A 20,757-nucleotide genomic window follows, 5' to 3' on the forward strand; every position below is an offset into this window, starting at 1 on the left:
AAGTAAATCAGTATTGTTGTTATGTGCCGTCGAGTCGCTTGCGACGCATAGCGACCCTATGAACAACAGCCCTAAACCCTGCTCTATCCTGTGCCAATCGCACTGCCTCTGACACACCCATCAGATTACCCCAGTCACTGAATCAATCCACCTCATAGAGGGTCTTCCCCTCCTGCACTGTCCCTCCACCCTCCCAACCATGATGTCCCTCTCTAAGGACCTCTCCCTCCTTACAACATGTCCAAATTATGTCAGACGAAGCCCCAGAATCCTTGCCTCCAAGGAGCAGCCCTGTTTAACCCTCTCCAGGATGAATCTGTTTGTTTTCTTGACAGTCCATGGTATATTCAGTACTCTTCTCCAGCACCACAGCTCAAAGGCATCAATTCTCCTTCTATCCTCCCTAGTCATTATCCAACTCTCTGATGCATAACAAGTGATTGCAAAGACCATAACCTGTATCAGACGCACCTTAGTCTCCAGAGTGACACCATTACTCTTTAGTACCCTGGAGAGGTCCCTAACAGCAGACTTTCCCCTCTCAATACGTTTTTTGATTTCCTGGCTGCTGGCACCAAGAGTGTTGACCATGGAGCCAAGCAAACTAAAGTTGTTAACAATCTCAATCTCTTCCCCATCCATCCTGATGCTGCCAATTGGTTCAGCTGTGAGAGTCTTTGTCCATTCTTGACACTGAGCCTCAACCCAAAATAAAAATTTTATTTAAAAACAAACAAAAAAAGAGCAAGGATGTCAGTTTTAAGACCAAGGGAGCCTAACCTATGTCATGGCATTTTCAATTACTTGTTATGCATCTGAAAGTTGAATAATGACTAAGGATGGCAAAATAAAAATCAATGACTTTGAGTTATGGTCCTAGGAAAGACTACTAAAAAAAAAAAAAAAGACAGATAGACTACTGAATTCCATGGACTTCCAAAAAAAAAAAACAAAATAGGTCTATCTTAGGTGTTCCTTGGAGGCAAGGACTGTGTAACTCTGTTTCACATACTTTGAACCTGTTGTAAGGAGGAATCAGTCTTTGGAGAAGGACATTATACTTAGAAAGGTGAAAGGCTAGCACAAAAGGGGAAGGTCGAGGGAGTTCTGGTGGCCTAGTGGCAAGAAGGTGCGTTGTACTCCTGAAGGTGCTCGGTTTGAATCCACCAGATGCTCTGCTGGAGAAGGATGGGCAATCTCCTATACCAGTCGTATCCAACTTGATGGTACACAAGTGAAAAAAAAAACAACCAACCACAAGCAAAAAAACAAACAGAAAAAGGGGGACGATCCTCAATGAGATGGATTGACATAGTGACTGTCACAATGAGCTTAAGTGGAGATGGTGGTGATGGCACAGGGTCAGAGCCATTATGCATAGTGTCATTTTGAGTCACTATGAATTGACTAAACAGCATACAACAACATGCTTCAATGCATAGTGTGCTGATGATCCAAGCCATGGTATTTTTCAGCTGCTTCCTCTGCATCTGAAATTGGAACAATGAATAAAGATGACAGTAGAATAAATGCCTTGTGTGTTGGAGAAGAGTATTGAGTATTCCATGTACTGCAAAAAGAACAAACAACTTTGTCTTGAAGGAAAAGAAACCAGGATACTTCTTAGAGACATTATTGTGTTTTCTACCATTGAGTTGGAACTCATAGCTGGCTTTCCAGCAGGTTCAGAGGCAGGAAATCCCACAGGAGAAGACTGCTTATCTTTCTCGCATGGAGCATATGGTGGATTCAAACTACCTGCTTCTAGATTGGCAGTGCAACTCCTTGTTCACTAGGCCACCAGCACTCTCTGTATGCACAGTTGCCTCATATTTAAAAATTTGGTGTGGACTCTGGACTTCCTGGAACCATCTGTGGACCATCTAGATCCCATTGCTGCCTGCAATACCTATCTCTTACAAATATCTTCTGACATATAGTGATCTTATAGGGCAGAGTAGAACCACTTTATAGGCTCTACAAATCTATACTCTTTACAGAGGTGGACAGCCACACCTTTCTCCCTAAGCCAAAGAGTTGGTTTGAATTGTCAACTTTTCAATCAACAGACAAGTGATTAACCACTAGGACTGCTGGAAGGTCTTTCAGGGTAGACTTTACAGAGTTGGTGAGCCCTGGGAAATGAGAAGAGTCCCATGGCTAGGAAGATCCTTTCTGGTGGCTGCATAACCCTTACCACTAACCCACCATAACTTCTTCCTTAGAGACAAGGACAGTGAATCTGTTTCGCATACTTTGGGCATGTTGTCAGGAGGGGCTAAATCCTTGGCGGGGGGTGGGGGGGGAGATAATATGCTGGGAAAGGTGAAGGGGGTGATCAGAGAAAGAGAGGAAATCTTCAACAAGATGGATTAGCATAATTACTATAACAATATTGATATTGTTATTGCTGTTAAGTGCCATTGAGTAGAGTATGACTCATTGTTAGGTGCCATCAAGTCAAGCAAGATTGATAGTGACCCTATGAACAAAAGATCTGAAACCAGTCCTGTTCTGTGCCATCCTCACACTTCCTGACACACAAGAGCCCATTGCAGCAGTCATCTTGTCAATCTCCCTGGTTGAGTGTCTTCCTCTCCTTCACCGATCATCCATCCTTCCCAACATCATGTCTCTCTTCAAGGAATAGCACCTTCTAGCAATATGTTCAAAGTATGTTAGGTGAAGTCTCATCATTCTTGCTTCCAAAGAGCACTCTGGCTTCACCCTCTTTAGGACATATCTATTAATTTTCTTGGCCATCCATGGAATGTTCAGTGCTCTTCTCCAACACCATACCAAAAAGGCATCAATTCTTTTTTTCTGTCATCCTTATTCATTGTCCAGGTCTCAGATGCATAGCTATTAAACAGAAAGACAATGACCTGAATCAGATACATGTTAGTCCTCAAAGTGACATCACTACTACTCAATAATTTGGAAAGGTCCCTAACTGTAGATTTTCCTATTTCAATGTGTCTCCTTATTTCCTGACTGCTCATAGCAAAGGTGTTTATTGTGGATCCAAAGAAGATGAAGCTGTTGACAGTTTCAATCTCCTCTCCATCTATCATGACACTGTCTATTGGTCCAGTGGTAAGAATCTTTGTTTTCTTGATATTGAAAAGCAATCCATACTGAAGGCTGCATTCCTTGATCTTCTGCAACAAGTGCTTCAAATCCCCCTCACTTTCAGCAAGCAAGGTTGTATCATCTGCATAACATAGGTTATTAATGAGTCTTCCTCCAATCCTGATGTCACACTCCTCTTCATAGAGTCCAGCTTCTCAGATAATTTGCTCAGCATATAGACTGAATAGAGATGGAGACAGAATACGTACGTGATGCACTCCCTTCCCATTCCAAACCATGAAGTGCTCCCCTCCTCCATTTGTACAACAGCCTCCTGGTTCAGGTATAGGTTCCTCATGAGCACAATTAAGTGCTCTGAAATCCCCATTCTTCTCAATATCAGCCACAACTTGTCATGATTCAGTCAAACACCTTTGCATAGTCAATAAAGCACAAATAGACAAGTCTTTAGCTTGGCAAAGTCGGATCCTGGTGGGTAAGTGTCTGCTATCGATCTTGTTTAGAAAGAACATTGTTATAAGCAGTACAGCACTTGTCTGTGCTGTGATTACTTGGGATTTCTGTGATACTGAAATCTTTGCCACTGGTGAGTCAAATTTCAGAAAGGTTTTCTATCATGGACGAGTCTTGTTGGAGCTCCCTCGTTAAGACAGACTAGGAAGCAGGATGGGCAATGTACTTCCTAAATAGAAGACTTTTGAAAACCCTATGAACACTAAACAAAGAGGATAGTTACAGTAGTGTAGTGGCAGAGCCCAGACTGGAAGTTAGTTGAAATGAGAAAAATCAATATCAAACATCGTACGACTCATACCGACCCTATAAACAGCAGACCTGAACCATGTTCTGTCCTGTGCCATCCTCATCATCTCTGATACACTTGATCCCGTTGCTGTAGCCTTTGTGTCAATCCATCTCATTGAAGGCCTCCACCTTTACAAGGATCAGGTCCTTTTCCAAGCAATAGCCTCTTCTAACAAGATGCCCAAACTATGTTAGATGAAGCTTCACTTTCCTTGCCTTCATGGAGAATTCTGGCTACACTTTCTCCAAGACATATCTGTTTGTCCTTTTGACAGCCCATGGTATACACATCACTGTTCTCAATCACCACACCTCAAAGACATTTATCTTTCTTCTGTCATCCTTATTCATGTTCAGCTTTCAGATGTATGTTGATATTATGTGCCATTAAGTCACCTGTGACTCATAGCAAATACATTAGCTCTGAAATCAACCATATCGTGAGCCAATCTCATCATCTACAACAAGCTTAATTCCATTTCTCCAGTCACTGAGTAAATCCATCTCATTTTGGGTTTTTCTCTACTGTGCTGTTCCCCACCTTTTCAAGAATGATGTTCCTCTTCAAAGACTGGTTCCTCCCACCCACATGTCCAGAGTATGTGAGACAGAGCCACAAAATCCTTGCCTCCAGGGAGCATCCCAGTTTCACCCCCCACCAAGACAGACCTGTTTGTTCTCCTGGAAGTCCACAGTATGTTTAGCACTCTCCTCCAGCACCACAACTCAAAGGCATCAATTCTTCTTCTATCATGCTTAATTACTGTCCAGCTCTCAAATGTGTAGCAAGTAATAGTGAAGACCATGGCCAGGATCAGGTGCAGCTTAGTCTCCAGACTAACATTGTGGCTCTTCAGTACTCTAGAGAGATCCCTGACAGCATATATTCCCAGAGCAATTCATCTTTTGACTTCCTGACTGCTATGCCAAAAGTGTTGATTGTGGAACCAAGCAAGCTGAAGTTAATAATCTCAGTCTCTTCTCCATCCATCATGAAGCTTTTAATTGGCCCAGTGGTGACAAATCTTTTTGTTTCCCCCTGAGGTTGAGCTTCAATCTATGTTGCAGACTACAGTCCTTGACCTTCTGCCACAAATACCTCAAGCTCTTTTCAGTTTCAGTAAGCAAGGTTGTGTCATCTGCATAATGCAGGTTGTTGATTAGCCTTCCTCCAATCTTGATGCCGCATTCCTCCTCATAAATTCAACTCCCAAATGATATGTTCTGCATATAGATTGAAAAGATATGGAGCTAGGATGCATCCTTGATGCACAGCTTTTCTGATGCTGAAACATGCAGTGTTCCCTGGTCTGTTCTGACTACTGTTTCTTGGTCCAAGTATAGGTTTTGCATGAGCACAATTAAATGTTCTGGAATCCACATTCTTCTCAAGGTTAGCCACAATTGTGTTGTGATCAACATAGTCAAATGCCTTTGCACAGACAATGAAACTCAGACATTCCTCTGGTACTTACTATCTGCTTTCAGCCAAGGTCCATCTATCATTGGCTATGATGTCCCTAGTACCACGGCCTCTTCTAAACCCAGCCTGCATATCTGGAAGTTTTCTGCTGATGTACTGTTCCTGTGTTTTCTGGATAATCTTCTGCAGGATCTTGCTAGCATGAGGTATTAGTGATATCATTTGATAATTTCCACACTCAGTTAGGTCACCATTTTTTGGAATGGGAATAAATACAGATCTCTTCTAGTCAGTTGGTCAGGTAGTAGTCCTCCAGATTTTTTGGCACAACCTGGTGAGCACGTCCAGGGCAGCATCTGTTTGCTGAAATGTGTCAATTGGTATTTTTTCAATTTCTGGGGCCTTGTTTTTTGCCAGTTCCTTCAGAGCATCTTGAACTTCCTTTTTCATCACCATAGGCTCTTGATCACATGTCGTTTCATTAAATTCTTCTGTGTCAGTCAATTCTTTTTGGGATAGTGACTCTGTGTACTCCTTTCATCTTCTTTTGATGCTTTTGGGGTCATTCAACATTCTGCCTTCAGCATCCTTGAGTATAGTAACTTGAGGCTTGAATTTGTTCTTCGGTTTCTTCAGCTTAAGAAAGACCAAGAGTTTGTCCCTTCTGATTTTCCGACTCCAGCTCCTTATGCATTTCATCATAATACTTCTCTTTGTCTTCCTGTGCTGCCATTTGAAATCTTCCTTTAAAAGACCATCTTAGTCTTTGAGCTGATATCATTGCTCTTCAAGACTTCAGAGTGGTCTCTGAAAGCAGACTTTCTCAGTGTAATAATACATCTTTTGATTTCTTGACTGCTAGTACTGACGGTGTTCATCGTGAATCCAAACAAGATTAAATCATAGACAGCTTCAATCTTTTCTCAATCTATCCATGATGTTTGACATCTATTGGCCCACTGGTGAGGAGCTTTGCTTTCTTGATGTTGAGATGTACTCCATATTGCAGACTGTAGTCTTAATCTTCTGCAACAAATGTTTCAAGTCCTCCTCACTTTCAACAAGCACAGTTGCGTCATCTGAATAAGGAAGGCTATTGATGAGCCTTCCTCCCACCCTGATACAGCCCCAATGCACATCTTTCTTGATGTTAAACTATGTACTATGCTTTTGGTCTCTTCGAACAACATCGTCTTGGTTTAAGTATAGGTTTCCTAGGAGTACAACTAACTGTAACAATAAGCTCTAGCATATCAGAGATCATGAGAATGGCACAGAATAGAACAGTATTAAGATCTTTTGGTCATAAGGTTGCTAAAGAGTCATAGTCAATTTGATTGCATCTAACAACAATCACAAATGCTTGAATGGTTCATTTATTAACTATTGAATGAAAACCTGGGGTTGTATTACACAGAGCAAGAAATGCCAATGACCATCTGCTTTCTTAGGAAATTCTGTCTAGGATTTAAGAAGCAGTACATAACAGATGCTGCCTAGATGTGCTCACCAAGTTGTGGCAAGAAATCTGGAGGACAACCACTTGGCTAACTGACTGGGAGAGATCTATATTTGTTCCCCTTCCAAAGAAAGGTGATCCAACAGAGAGTGACAATATCGAACAATATCATTAATATCACATGCAAGCAAGATTCTGCTGAAGATTATTAAAAAACGACTGCAACAGGACATCAACAGAGAACTGCCAGAAGTGCAGGCTGGGTTAGAAGGGGTCATGGTACTAGGAATATTGTAGCTAATGTTAGATGGATCTTGGCTGAAAGCAGGGAGTACCAGAGGAATGTCTATCTGTTACTTCATTGATTATGCAAAGGCATTTGACTGTGTGGATCACAACATACTGTGGCTTACTCTGAGAAGAATGAGAATCCCAGGACACTTGATTGTGCTAATGTGAAACCTATACTTGGACCAGGAGGCAGTCATCAGAACAGAGCAAAGAAACACTGCGTGATTCAAAACCGGGAAGGGTGTACACCAGGGAAGTGTCCTATCTCCATATCTTTTCAATCTATATGCAGAACAGATTATCCAGGAGGCTGGGCTTTAGGAGGAGAAATGTGACATCAGAATTGGAGGAAGAGCCATCAACAATCTGCGTTATGCAGACGACACAACCCTGCTTGCTGAAACTGAGGAAGACCTGAAGCGCTTGCTGCAGAGGGTCAAGGACTGCGGCCTTCAATATGGATTGAGGCTCAATATCAAGAAAACAAAGATTCCCACCCCTGGGCCAATTATCAGCATTATGATAGATGGTGAAGAGATCGAGATTGTTCACAGCTTCAGTTTGCTTGGCTCCACAGTCAACACTCTTGGCACCAGCAGCCAGGAATTAAAATACGTATTGCGATGGGAAAGTCTGCAGTTAGGGACCTCTCCAAAGTACTGAAGAGCAACGATGTCAGTCTGGAGACTAAGGTGCGCCTGATACAGGCCATGGACTTTGCAATCACTTACTATGCGTCAGAGAGCTGGACAATGACTAGGGAGGATAGGAGAATTGATGCCTTTGAGCTGTGGTGCTAGAAAAAGAGTTGTGAATATACCATGGACTGCTAAGAGAATGAACAGATTAATCCTAAAGAGTGTTAAACCAGGCTGCTCCTTGGAGGCAAGAATTCTGAAGCTTCATCTGACATACTTTGGACATGTTGCAAGGAGGGACCAGTCCTTGGAGAGGGACATCATGCTTGGTAGGGTGGAGGGACAGTGCAGGAGGGGAAGACCCTCTATGAGGTGGACTGATTCAGTGACTGGGGTAATTGGGGTGGGTGTGTCAGAGACAGATTGGCACAGGATAGATCAGAGTTTGGGCTGTTGTATATGCGGATGACACAACCCTGCTTGCTGAAACTGAGGAGGACCTGAAGTGCCTGCTGCAGAGTGTCAAGGACTGCAGCCTACAATATGGATTGAGGCTCAATGTCAAGAAGACAAAGATTCTCACCACTGGACCAATTGGCAGCATCAGGATGGATGGTGAAGAGATTGAGATTGTACACAGCTTTAGTTTGCTTGGCTCCATAGTCAACAGTCTTGGCACCAGCAGCCAGGAAATTAAAAGGCGCATTGCCATGGGAAAGTCTGCTGTTAGGGACCTCTCCAAAGTACTGAAGAGCAATGGTATCTCTTTGGAGACTAAGGTGCGTCTGATACAGGCCATGGTCTTCGCAATCACCTGTTATGCATCAGAGAGTTGGACAATGACCAAGGAGGATAGAAGAATTGATGCCTTTGAGCTGTGGTGCTGGAGAAGAGTATTGAGAATACCATGGACTGCTAGGAAAACAAACAGATTTGTCCTGGAAAGGGTTAAACCGGGTGGCTCCTTGGAGGCAAGGATTCTGAGGGTCCGTCTAACATACTTTGGACATGTTGTGAGGAGAGACCGGTCCTTAGAGAGGAACATCATGCTTGGGAGGGTGGAGGGACAGCGCGGGAGAGGAAGGCCCTATATGAGCTGGATTGATTCAGTGACTGGGATAATTGGGATGGGAATGTCAGAGACAGTGTGATTGGCACAGGACAGAGCGGAGTTTAGGGCTGTTGTACATAGGGTCGCTATGAGTCGCAGGCAACTCGACGGCACATAACAACAACAACAACACGAGTCGCAGGCAATTCGATGGCAAGTCATAAATTTTTCTTTCTACCCCTGGTGAAGGTGACCCTTTTATAAACCCCCATTCTGAAATGATTGCACAACTTTCCCCAACCCTGGCTCCCTTTGCCCTGGGCGGGGCCGGGGCTCCGAGACTGTGCCTTGCGTTGCTAGGAGACGCGAGGTCGCGAAAGCCGCGGCAGTGGGCTTTTCGCTGATCCAGCGAGAGGATTCTGAGTGGAGAACGCGGGGACCTGAGAGCTGCAGGGAGTGGCATCCTGGGTCTTTCCAGACTGGTAGAGAGCCAGTAACTATGAAACGCGGGACCCGAGGTGCGGAAGTTCGCCTCATTTCAGGCCCGGACCGCCCTCCCCTCGCCTCCCTAGGGCCACGGCCCGCCCCGGAAACACCAAATCCCGCCCCTTCCGGTGGCCCGCCCCCAGACCCGGACCTGCCATTGCGGTCCTTGTTCTCAGGTGCTACTTCTCCGGCTAGGTCTGTTTGACTACGGTTTCTGCCGCATTTTCGTGATGATCTTTTTTTTGGCCACTTCTCAGTTCCAGATTCTGATTTTGCTTTAATTCGAAGTCACCTTCTTCCTCTTTTGATTTTAGTGGCAGTGACTAAGGCCTTTGAGTTCCCCTTTTGGAAGTTATTTAATTCCTAGTTTTTAGAATACTTTTTTCTTTTCGGCCTTCTCCAAACAGATTGTATATCAGACACGAATAGCAGTTTGTAGCAAAAAGCTCGTGGGAGTGGGTCTGTGCCGATTTGCACAGTTAAATTGAAGAAGGAACAAAACGTTATTTTGGGGTTTGCTTTTACTTTTCAGTTGAACTCTCCCAAAAAGTATTAGGGGTTGGGTTATACATACTGTCTAATGCTTTACTCTGTTTGTAGATCTAGAAACAGAGACTTGAGGTAATTAATTTGGCGAAGGTTACACGCAGCCACGTCTTATCCTACTGCCTTTGGAGAAATAATAAAACGAGGAAAGAAGATTAGCGACACTAATAACTCTAGGAGTTTTAATACCAGTAGACACCACTTCATATGGAAAAGGGGCTGATGATAAGAGAAAAATGGCAAATTTTTTTTTTCTATAATTATATTTTATTAATTTTCATAAACATTTACAGAGATTTTGGGCTTCCACTCATTCATTGTTGCACTATTCTCTCTACCCTCCTCCCAGTTTGTTCTTGTCCAAATGCCACAGTGCTTGTCAAAGCCAGTTCTGATTAATCTTCTTTGTCAGTGTATCCTTTGCCATTCCCTATCACTCCTCCCTGAGAGAGACTTCACCCTGAGTAAAAATGGCAAATTTGTATAGAAAGGATTTTAGGATAGTTGATTACGTTAGAGGGGTCTCGTTACATTAGAGCATTTTCTTGGTTTTTTACAATTATCAAATATTTTGAGATTGGTAGATTTTTATATTCAAACCTTAACTTAGATGAAGGACAATAGTTTTTTGTGTATAGGGTTGGTACTAGACGGTACTTAATGATAACCCACAATGCCAAAGCCCATGTCTCCCTTTTGGAGTTGGATGTAGTGACTGGAGTCTGTAAGATGGTGCTCTTGTTTTTGGTTGAAGACCTATGTGGATTGTTTGGTTGTTCTTATTTAAGCCTCCAGTTTTAGAGTCAACAAGACCTCCTGGACGGCTCTTACATTTGAAAGATCGGCCTAAGGGATTATATTTTAATCCTTTGTTACTATATTTTGGAAGAACATTCTTCTAAATCATACAGCACTCTGGTAAATTTGCTGTGACCAGGGTTTGCTGTGACACTGAATCTTGTGCCATTTGGATCTCAAATGTCATAATGGAACAACTGTGCCATAGGTGTGCCAGGCAGGGTAATGGCTATCCATCATGGGCAGTATTTGGTGGAGCTCCCAGTTTCAGACAGGTTTGGAAGCAGGAGTGGCATTCACTTCCTAAACCACATGCCTCTGGAAACTATGAACTTGGGGAAATGACAATAACTCGAGTTTTAAGTTGATCTTCCTAACTTAAGATTTTATAGAACTTTGGCAGCATCATTTATAAAATGACTGGGCTGTTAATCAAAATATTGGTAGTTCAAATCCACTGGCTGCTCCAGAAGATAAAGATGAGTAGTTTCCTCTCATAAAGATTTGTAACTTCTAAAGCCTGATAAGTGACTAGTAGTTAGACTTGACAGCAGAAGTTTTTCTTTTATTTGTATAGTACAATTAGAGTTGTAGCCACTGTTGTTGTTATTGTTAGGTGCCATGGAGTCGAGTACAGCTCTTAGCAACCTTATGAACAACAGATCTGAACCCTGATCTTACCTGTACTATCCTCAACATCTCTGATAGTCTTGAGCCCATTGCTGCAGTCAACATATCAATCAGTCTACCTCATTGAGGGTCTGCCTCTCTTTCCATGACCCTTCACCTTTCCAAGCATGATGTCCCTCTCAGAAGAGTAGCCTCTGCTGGCAACATGTCCAAAGTATGAAAGATGAAGCTTTGCTATCTTTGCTTCCAAGGATGAAGCAATAGCTACTAGTATTCCTAATAGAGAATGGCCACTAGTGTTCTTGTTATGATGAAAAATAGTTTCATATTCCTTTTAGGTGTTCTGGGAAAATTGTTTAGTGAAAAACAAAATAGTTTTGCAATATCAACTATATCTGGAAGGTTCCTGCCAAGACTGGGGATTTATCTTAGTATATCTACCAAGAAGGTTGATGGATAACATTGCTATCAAATCAACTCTGACTCATAGCAACCCTCTAGCATGTTTTCAAGTAGCATATTTTCTGTTGTCCTATTAAAGTGTAGTGTTTTAAATGTTGAGTTGAGAACGTTATGTAAATGATTTTCTGTAAACAACTACTTGAATGAATACAAATAAGTAGAAACATTTGTTGTGTATCAAAAAACCAATCCCAAAGCAAAACCAGTTTGAATAAAACAGACATTGAGATTGTACCACTACTTTTAGAAAATGTGCCCTATTTATTTGTAAAGCTTTTTGTCAGTTTTTTATTATTCATTAATTCATGCATATTTTCTTCCTGTCTCCAAGTCTCTTTGTAAGACTTATATGTCATTCACCAGGTTTCTAATCATCCATTCCTTTCAGAATGTCCTTCCTTTCACCTATTGGAAAGTATTTTGAATGCAGTGAATAAGGCCTTTTTTTTTTTCTTCTTTCATGTTCCTCTCACTGCCATTGTTGAGCTGATAGCTCATAGCAACAATATGAGAGTAGACCTGCGGCCCTATAGTCACTGAGGCTGTAAATCTTTACAGAAACAGACTACTTTTATCTTTTTCTCAAGAAATGCCTAGTGAATTTGAACCACTGATCTTTTGGTTAGCAGCATAATTCTCAACTCACTGTACAACTACAGTGAGCTCATTTTCTTTTCCCTAGATAAAAAGTCTTATCAGTTCCAAAATATGATTGAAAGGTGGAATTCAAACCAATTACTTTCAGTTCCCTGAATTTCTTCATTATCTTTTTCTTATTGAATATGAAGAAACTTAGGCTATGCCTGTCATAGTAGAGGAAGATTTATCTGAAATTCTATCAGTTTCGTAGTTTACTCCCTGTTAAAACCAAGTAAAATGGAATCTATTATACTTAACTGTTTATTGTAAAACTGCTTTTGATAAAACTTTAAAAATCTATCCTTCTAATTCATCATATAGTAAGGAGATGTTCACTTAGCGTTAAGGATGGATATTTCTAATTGACATAATGCTATCTTGCCTTTTTTTTACATAACATACTTATCCTTATAAGTGGAAAAAACAGAAAAGTATCAATTCACTTACAATATCTACTTTATGAAGTTTGGTTTTAATGTATTTTGACCAGTGGGGAGATACACACACACACACACACACACACACACACACACACACACACACATATAAAATAAGTTCAGGAAATTATGATAAAAATTCTGGCACTGAAATTTAGTTAAATGATTAAAGTATTTTGGTAGTAAAGAAGTAGTTGAGAAAATAAGTGCAAGATTACTTGGCAAAACTATAGCAATTTGGTGACTAAGCAATGACAGCAATTTGAGTTGAACATCTGGATATCAAAGACCATAGCGACTGCCTGCAGTACTTTCAAATCAGTGGCATCAGCACCATTACAACCACGTTACTTTCATGGAGTCTGTGTTTGTCTGTCTTCTCTTATTTGCTGCAGGACAGTGCACCACGATGACTTGAGTAAATGGATGACAGTGCTTTGAGTGACTCCAAGCAAGTAAGAAAATGGAAAAAGGAGAAACCATTGTGCCGCAGCCACAAGATAGTGAAGAGAGTGAGAAGACTGCTTTTATATTTCCTAACTAGGAAATAGGAGATGCAATCTTGAATATAACCAAAAGGGGCGGGGTGGGAGTGCTGTTGGTAAGATAATTTATATAATCTGTTGAACATTTAAAAATAAGAGCATGGTTTCAGGAATGAACAAGCAATTTCCTAGAACACTAGAATTGGTATGCAGGATCTAGGACATCACTTGATAACTTTGAATACAATTTTAGATGAGAAAGAAACAATTATCTTTGGTTTTTAATAAATTTATTTTCACACAATTTAGAAGACCAGAAGTGCAAATTGAGAGTGCCAACTCTATTAGAAGGCTTTCTTTTTTAAAAAGTATTTGTATATACAGTATGTTTATACTGGTTTTCAAACAAAATGCATATACATTGTGTTTCATTCATGTACTTTGTATTTCACACATTCATTCATTCACATTGTGCTTCATTCCCATACATTGTGTTTTGTAAGATTAATAATCACCATTGATCTATGCCCACTATTACTCCATCTTTTCAGATCCCCACTGATTCTTTTATAATTCCTTCACCCTCTCCCTCTAACCACCAAACTCTGCAACCCATAAATAGCCTCCATCTCTACCTATTTTCCTCTTGGGACCCTTGTACACTCAGCCATTCTACTGTTAAGAATATACCCTGAGGAAAATAGAACTAAGACACAGATTTGTGCGCTGATGTTCATAGTAGCATTATTCACAATAGCAAGAAAATGGGAATAGCCCAAATCCCCATCAGCAAACAACTGGATTGATGAATTGTGGTATACTCACAGAATGGAATACTGTGCAGCACTCAGAAGTAACGATTTTGAAAATTACAATGTGGGAGAAGCTAAAGAGCATTAAGCTGAGTGAACTAACTCAGTCTTATAAGGACTAATACTGATTAAGACCATTATTCTATGATATCTTTTAATCTCCCCCTCCCCAATAGAACATGGGTCCTTTCCAATATTAGAATAGAATGTTAAAAAAATCCATGTAGTTGGTGTGATCCTTAATTCTTTATATGATTTTATTCATTCTTTCAAAATCATGTATGAACATGTTTTAATGTCTTTCAGAAATCACTGGTAAAAAGACTTCAGCAGCCATGGCTAGTTGTGATGCAAAACCAAAATCAATAAGTCGTGCCAAAAAGTGGTCAGAAGAGATAGAAAATCTGTACCGATTTCAACAAGCAGGATATAGAGATGAGATTGAATATAAACAAGTGAAACAAGTTTCTGTGGTAAGGTATATGCCTTCACAAATGATAATTCAAAATGAGTTTGTTAGATGGTGAAAAAAAAGCAAAGAACCAGAGACAAACTTGTTAGGTAACGTATTGTCGAATATGACTCATAGTGACCCTGTGAACAACAGACCTGAACCCTGTCCTAGCCTTTGACAGCCTTATCATCTCTGTCACATTTGAGCCCATTGCTGCAGTCATCGTCTCACTCACTCTCTCTTTTAGCGACCCTCTTTCTTTCTCAGCATAATGTCCCTTTCCAAGGAATAGACTCTCATAATGACATGCCCAAAGTTTGTAAGATGAAGCTTTGTCATCCTTGCCTCTAAGAGCACTTGGCTTGCACTTTCCCCAAGACATATATATTCTCACAGTCCATGACGTAGTCAGTACTCTTTTCTAGCATCACAGCTCATAGGCATCAATTCTTCTGTCATCCTTATTCATTGTCTGGCTATCAGATGCAGAGAAGGTGATTGAAAAGATCATGGTCTTAAAAAAAAAAGGAAAAGAAAAGAAAACATCATGGTCTGAATTAGGCACGCATGACTAGTCTTCAAACTGACATCATTGCTCCTAAGTATTTTGAGGAGGTCCTTGGCAGCAAACTTGCCCTACGTAATACATCTGATTTTCTGACTGCTGGTACCAAGTGTGTTGATTGTTGATCCAAGGAAGATGAAATCATTGTCAGCTCAATTCTTTCTCCACCTATCATGATGTTGTCTGTTGGCTCCATGGTGAAGACCTTTGTTTTGTTAATATTGAGATGTAATCCATTGTTGTTGTTGTTGATTGCCTTTGAGTTGAGCATGACCCTATAAACAAAAGACGCCCCTCTACAATTATCAATATTCATCAAAGTTCATAGTTTCTGGAGGCATGTTGTTTAGGAAGTGGATGCCACTCCTGCTTTTATTCTTGAACTTCTGCAACAAGTCCTCCTCACTTTCAGCAGGAAAATTGTGTCATCTGCATAATAGAAGTTATTGATGAGTCTTACTCTGATCCTGATGCCACATTCCCCTTCATAGAGTACAGCCTCCCGAATTATTTGTTCATCATACAGATTGAATAGGTATGTAGAAAGGATACACATACTTCCTGATTTTAAACAACGCACTGTTCCTTGCTCCATTTAGTCAACAGCGTCTTGATCTAAGTGTAGCTTTCTCAGCACAATTAAATGTTTTGCAATTATCATTTTCAATGTTAGCCATAATTTGTTATGATCCACACAGTCAAATGCTTTTGCATAGTCAATAGTTATTCTTCTGGTATTCTCTGCTTTCAACTAGAATCCATCTGATACCTGTAATGATATAAAGTAATAAAAATGATATAAGATGATGAGTGGTAAAAGGTGCTACAGCCTCTTCTAAACCTTACTTAAACTTCTGGCAGTTCTTTGGCAATGTACTGTTCTAGTCATTTTTTAATGATCTTCAGACTAACTAGTTGTTGTCATTTGCCATCGAACTGACTATGACTCATAGTGGTCCTACGAACATTGGCTCTGAATCTTCCCCTATCCTGAGCCAACCTCACCATTTCTGATACACCTGTCCCCCATTGCCACTTGTCCCTGTCAATCCATCTTATCTAGGGTCTTCCTCTCCCTTGCTATCCCTCCACCCTTCCCAGCATGATGTCCTTTTCCAAGGATTCTCCAAGGATTGGCCCCCTCTTGGCCACATGTCCAAAGTATGTGAGATGGAGTTTCAAAATCCTAGCCTCCAAGGAGAAACTTGATTTCACCCTCTCCAAGATAGACCTATTTGCATTCTTGGCAGTCCATGATATATATGTTCAAGACTCTTCTCCAGCACCACAACTCGGAGGCAGCGAGTCTTCTTCTGTCATCCTTAGTCATTGAATTACTGGAGAACAAGTCCTAATTTTGATTATTCATACTAGAATTTTCTGAAATTTAGAGACATGACTTTGCTTTACAAAGACTACATCTGTAACTGGACGTGGCACCTTTTCATAATGTGATTTTTAGAAAATTTGTTTCATTCTTTAGACACTAAGAGACTGTTAGCTGAGTAATCTTGAGCAAAGTTCTTACTTTTGCCAAGACTGTTTTCTCAACCATAATGGGACAATATCTAGCAGTGCCTACTTTAGAAGATTGTCGCAAAAATTACATGAAATCATGTGTTTGAAGTGGCTAGAGCTGTAGTAGTTGCTGTTATGTATAACAAAATGGCATTGATCTAACTCAACAGCTATAACTTGAGTTTTGAGGGGCGGGAAGACAACCAACTTACAGCTGCCCTTCCAGCCTGTTTTCAGAGGCTCTCAATCACATGGTAGGAGATTGCCCATCTTTTTCCTCTCAGAGTAGCTGGTGGATTTAAACCATTTTCCTTTGGGTTGACAGCACAACTCCTTATCACTAAGTCACCAGCAGAGCTCTGGGATTGTTGTTGTGTACATCAAGTTGAAAATGACTCATAGGTGACCTTCCTGCGGATTTTCAGGGGCAGTTAATTGCACGGGAGGAGATCATCCATTTTCCTCCTGCCAAGCAGCTGGTGGATTAGAACCATGTCCCTTTGAGACAAACCATGTCCCTGTGGTAAGAGCACAGCTTCTTACCACTCACTCGACCACCTAGTCAATGATGATGTGTTAGGTGATTGAACAGTAGGTATTTAGTGAATGGAAGCTTTTCTTACTATTACTTGAAGTAGAAGATACAACTGTTAACAAGAACAACAAAACCACTCTAAAAACTCAGGAAGGCTTTTGGTGTTTGCAGTTGGCCTTAAAATCTGGGTGTGAACAACCTGGTGCCTGAAGGTTTGCTTACCTGGGATGCCTCTACCAGCTGTGCAGCAGTTTGAAAGGCATGAGCAAGGTTTTATTTTCTTACATGAAGCATGAGCCATTGTGGATGCTGTTAGTACCTGTTGGTCTCCCTGCCTGAGGGACCCATTGAACTTGACCATATCACTGCTCACTTCATCCTATTTTAAAAATGAGAGCTTTCTAGATTAAGTGGGAATAATCAAGTAAAATACCATAAATAAAAAATTCAGAAGTGGCAAAGAATTATAGAAAGAAAAATGCCTATAGGTGAATGAGTATATGACATGTTTTGAACCTTATCTCATATAAGTTCTTCTGAATGTTCCAGAGAAGCAGCAAGTTGTCCTTGCTTTGCTAAAGGGGATAGTTTCACAGACCCAAGTAAATGAAAAGGAATCTCAAGTACCTAGGGGGTAGGGAGTTTCACTTCTAAAGCAAAGACAGGCAGTTAGAATCCACCAGCTGCTCTGTGGGGAAAAGATAGCAATCTTCTACTCTGTCATTCACGCCTCTGAAAACTCAAGGTCAGGTATGAACTGGTTCCGAGGCAATAGCCATGAGTTAGTAAATGAATACAAACTTGCCACTGGCCGTTAGAGGAAGAGAGCACTATCTGACGCTTGAGGGTACCTCCATTCCCTTCTGTGGGGCAATAGAAGCAACAAAAAGTAGGCTTATCTTAAATGGTACAAAGTGTTTCTTTTTCTACACGTTATTTGTCAGAGAGGCTGCCAAGATATATCAGGCATGCTGTTATCTATTTTTACAGATTAGTAAATTAGGCAACAGAAGAGAATGAAAATGTGTTGTTAAGAAAATAAAAAACACACGTATTCCTCTTTCCTTTCAATTGAAAGCTATTATGTTTGAGTGGAAAATATGAGAAGTAAGAATTGTATAGACAGATGCTGCAGAAAAATACTATTTGAATCCTGCACTATGCCTGTTACCCAAATAATAAATTTTTTGATAGTGATAGAATGCATCTTATAAAACCCAGAAGATGCATATTTAACAGCAGAAAGGCGTTGACCTAATTAAGCAGGTGTGACTTGAATCTTGAGGGGGAGCAGAGAAATATGTCCAATCAGATCACAGTAGACAAGAAAGTAAGAAACCCAACATGATATGCAAGAAAGGATGGTGGGAAGAAAGTGAGAAGACATTCTTGAGGACTATATTCTGTTAAAAGCTGGGTTTTGGGGTGAAATAAAACTTTAGACATGAGGAATTAACCTGAACACCTGTAAATTGGGTCTTTAGTCAGGGCTCAGGCACCAGCAATCAGCAATATGTGCTGTCAGAATAGGATCTTAATTTTAGAAGCTAGTAAGTTAAAATAGGATTTGAAATGATAAGACAAGTGAAGTTAAGATTAGGTTTAATGTGTTGTCTATGTTGGCCACTAAGCAGAAATTGAAATCTGGAAACAAGGATCTAGAGAAAGCACTGAATTAGTTCTTCTATAGTATAAGGTTGTATTTTAAGATATCTTTATGTATCTAAGTAATACTTTCTCTAAAAAGTCAAGTATTTTTACAATTTTAATGTTAAGTTTTTTTTTAGTATGAGCTGTACTTTTCACTAATCTATAATACAATACTATCTACAAATAAGACTGACATAACAGTTTTATTTTCTGGTCTTTGATATGCAGGTAGATCGTTGGCCGGAGACAGGCTATGTGAAGAAACTGCAGAGAAGGGACAATACTTTCTATTACTACAACAGACACAGGGAATGTGATGATAAGGAAGTCCACAAAGTGAAAATTTATGCTTATTAGGCTTTCTTCTGTTGTAAAGAAACATCTCTGTTAAAGGGCATTAAAGAGATTTATTAAAGACAATATGTCATTCAAATGGTAAAGTGTGGAAAATTCAGGATCTGAAGCTCCTGAATCCCAGGGAGGAATGTAAATCATCCAAAATTAAAGAGCTGTAAAAGGAACAACAAATGGGATATTGTGATTGAATACAAGGACTAAGTTCAGTCAAAAGTGGGACAAAACCCAAATGTGGCCTGAGACATTAATGTACCTGGACAATTGATTGTCTAAAAGACCTTGACAACCATTTATAGTTCTCAAAGAGATTCATGACTATCTTTAAAAAGTGGCATGATGATTACGTGGCAGTTACGTTGTAGCATGATGATTATTACATGGCAGTTACTATTGGGATGATTACCAAATATTACCTCCCTCAGAGCTCAGATCTCCTAGAGATCTAACACAAAGAGTTTAATAAAGTTTAACAGATTTACAGTCTTAGCCTACCCACAAAACCTTTAATAAAAGTATGAATTCCTAAGCAGCACATTTGAATCTATGTGTAAGGTTAAATCTAAGCCTTTAGGATTATTTCAGCCATTTTCATTATATCTCAAATATGTTGTTTTTATTTTATGTCCCTTTTTTATCTTCGTTTTTTACCCTTCACCGCCACCCCTCCCCCATCAAATTGTGCAACCCTATGGTTATCCTCCCACGCTCATCCTCACTTCTCTGCTTCCACCCTCTTCCTGCCCTTGGATCCTCATACTCATTTTACAATAATGGTTGTATACAGTATTTATCCTTATAGGACTGACATAGTTCATTCAGCATAATGCTCTCCAGTCCCTCCCAAGATAGGTAGTGATTTAGAAAATAATTGCTCCTGGGTGCTTCATAGTATTCCATTGTGTGAATGTACCATAATTTCTCAATCCATTTGTTTGTAGTTGGACATTTGAACTGTTTCCATGTTCTTGTGATAGTTAATAACATTGCTATGTACAAGTCTCCTTTTGTGCCTTAGTTCTAATTTTCTTGGAGTATATTCCAAGTAATGGAATAGCTGGGTCATAGGGAATTTCTATGTCCAGCTTTTTGAGCTTTTGGAGGATGTGCAAAACTGTCTTCCAGAGTGGTTGTACCATTTGACAATCCCACCAACAATGTGTAAGTGTTCCTATCTCGCCATATCCTCTCCATCTTTTTATTACTTGCTGTCCTGTTAAACTTTACCACTGCTTCTGGAGGGAGATGATATCTCATTGTGGTTTTGATTTGCTTTTCTCTTATTGTCAGTGGTATTGAGCATTTGTTTCTTCATGTGTCTGTTGGCCATTCGAATATCTTCCTCTGTGAAAATTCTTTCCATGTCTTTTGCCGTTTTGTAATTGAATCTTTTTCTTGTGGAGGTCCTGATGTATTTTATAAACTTTATAAGACTCTTGTCTGAGATGGTACTGCCAAGTAGTTGCTCCCAGTCCGTAGGCTTTCTTTTCACCCTGTTGGGGAAAGTTGTTGATGTGCACAGATTTTTAATCATTAGAAGATCTCACTCACCAGTTTTATCCTCTTCAGATTGTACATTTCTGGCTGTATTTGACATTCTCTTTATACCATAGCCTAGGCTGTCTAA

General features: G+C 40.3%; 1 protein-coding gene across 1 annotated transcript; it reads left to right on the forward strand.

The window, feature by feature from the left end:
* Window positions 1-14,377: 14,377 nt before the first annotated feature.
* On the forward strand, window positions 14,378-19,133 carry MEIG1 (meiosis/spermiogenesis associated 1). Its single transcript, XM_006894286.1, has 2 exons — window positions 14,378-14,527; window positions 19,005-19,133. Exons 1-2 carry the CDS (start codon window positions 14,390-14,392, stop codon window positions 19,131-19,133), a joined length of 267 nt encoding a protein of 88 aa, XP_006894348.1. The 5' UTR covers window positions 14,378-14,389.
* Window positions 19,134-20,757: the final 1,624 nt, after the last annotated feature.

The sequence above is a fragment of the Elephantulus edwardii genome, unplaced genomic scaffold (assembly GCF_000299155.1).
Source record: "Elephantulus edwardii isolate Elephantulus edwardi_28Jun2011 unplaced genomic scaffold, EleEdw1.0 scaffold00139, whole genome shotgun sequence".
Classification (NCBI taxonomy): domain Eukaryota; kingdom Metazoa; phylum Chordata; class Mammalia; order Macroscelidea; family Macroscelididae; genus Elephantulus; species Elephantulus edwardii.

What these genes read in the sequence shown, in the direction of transcription:
- MEIG1 (XM_006894286.1), top strand. Translation starts at nt 14,390, where the DNA reads ATGGCTAGTTGTGATGCAAAACCAAAATCAATAAGTCGTGCCAAAAAG. An exon ending in AAGTGAAACAAGTTTCTGTG is followed by an intron (nt 14,528 to 19,004) that starts GTAAGGTATATG and finishes TTTGATATGCAG; the next exon opens with GTAGATCGTTGGCCGGAGAC.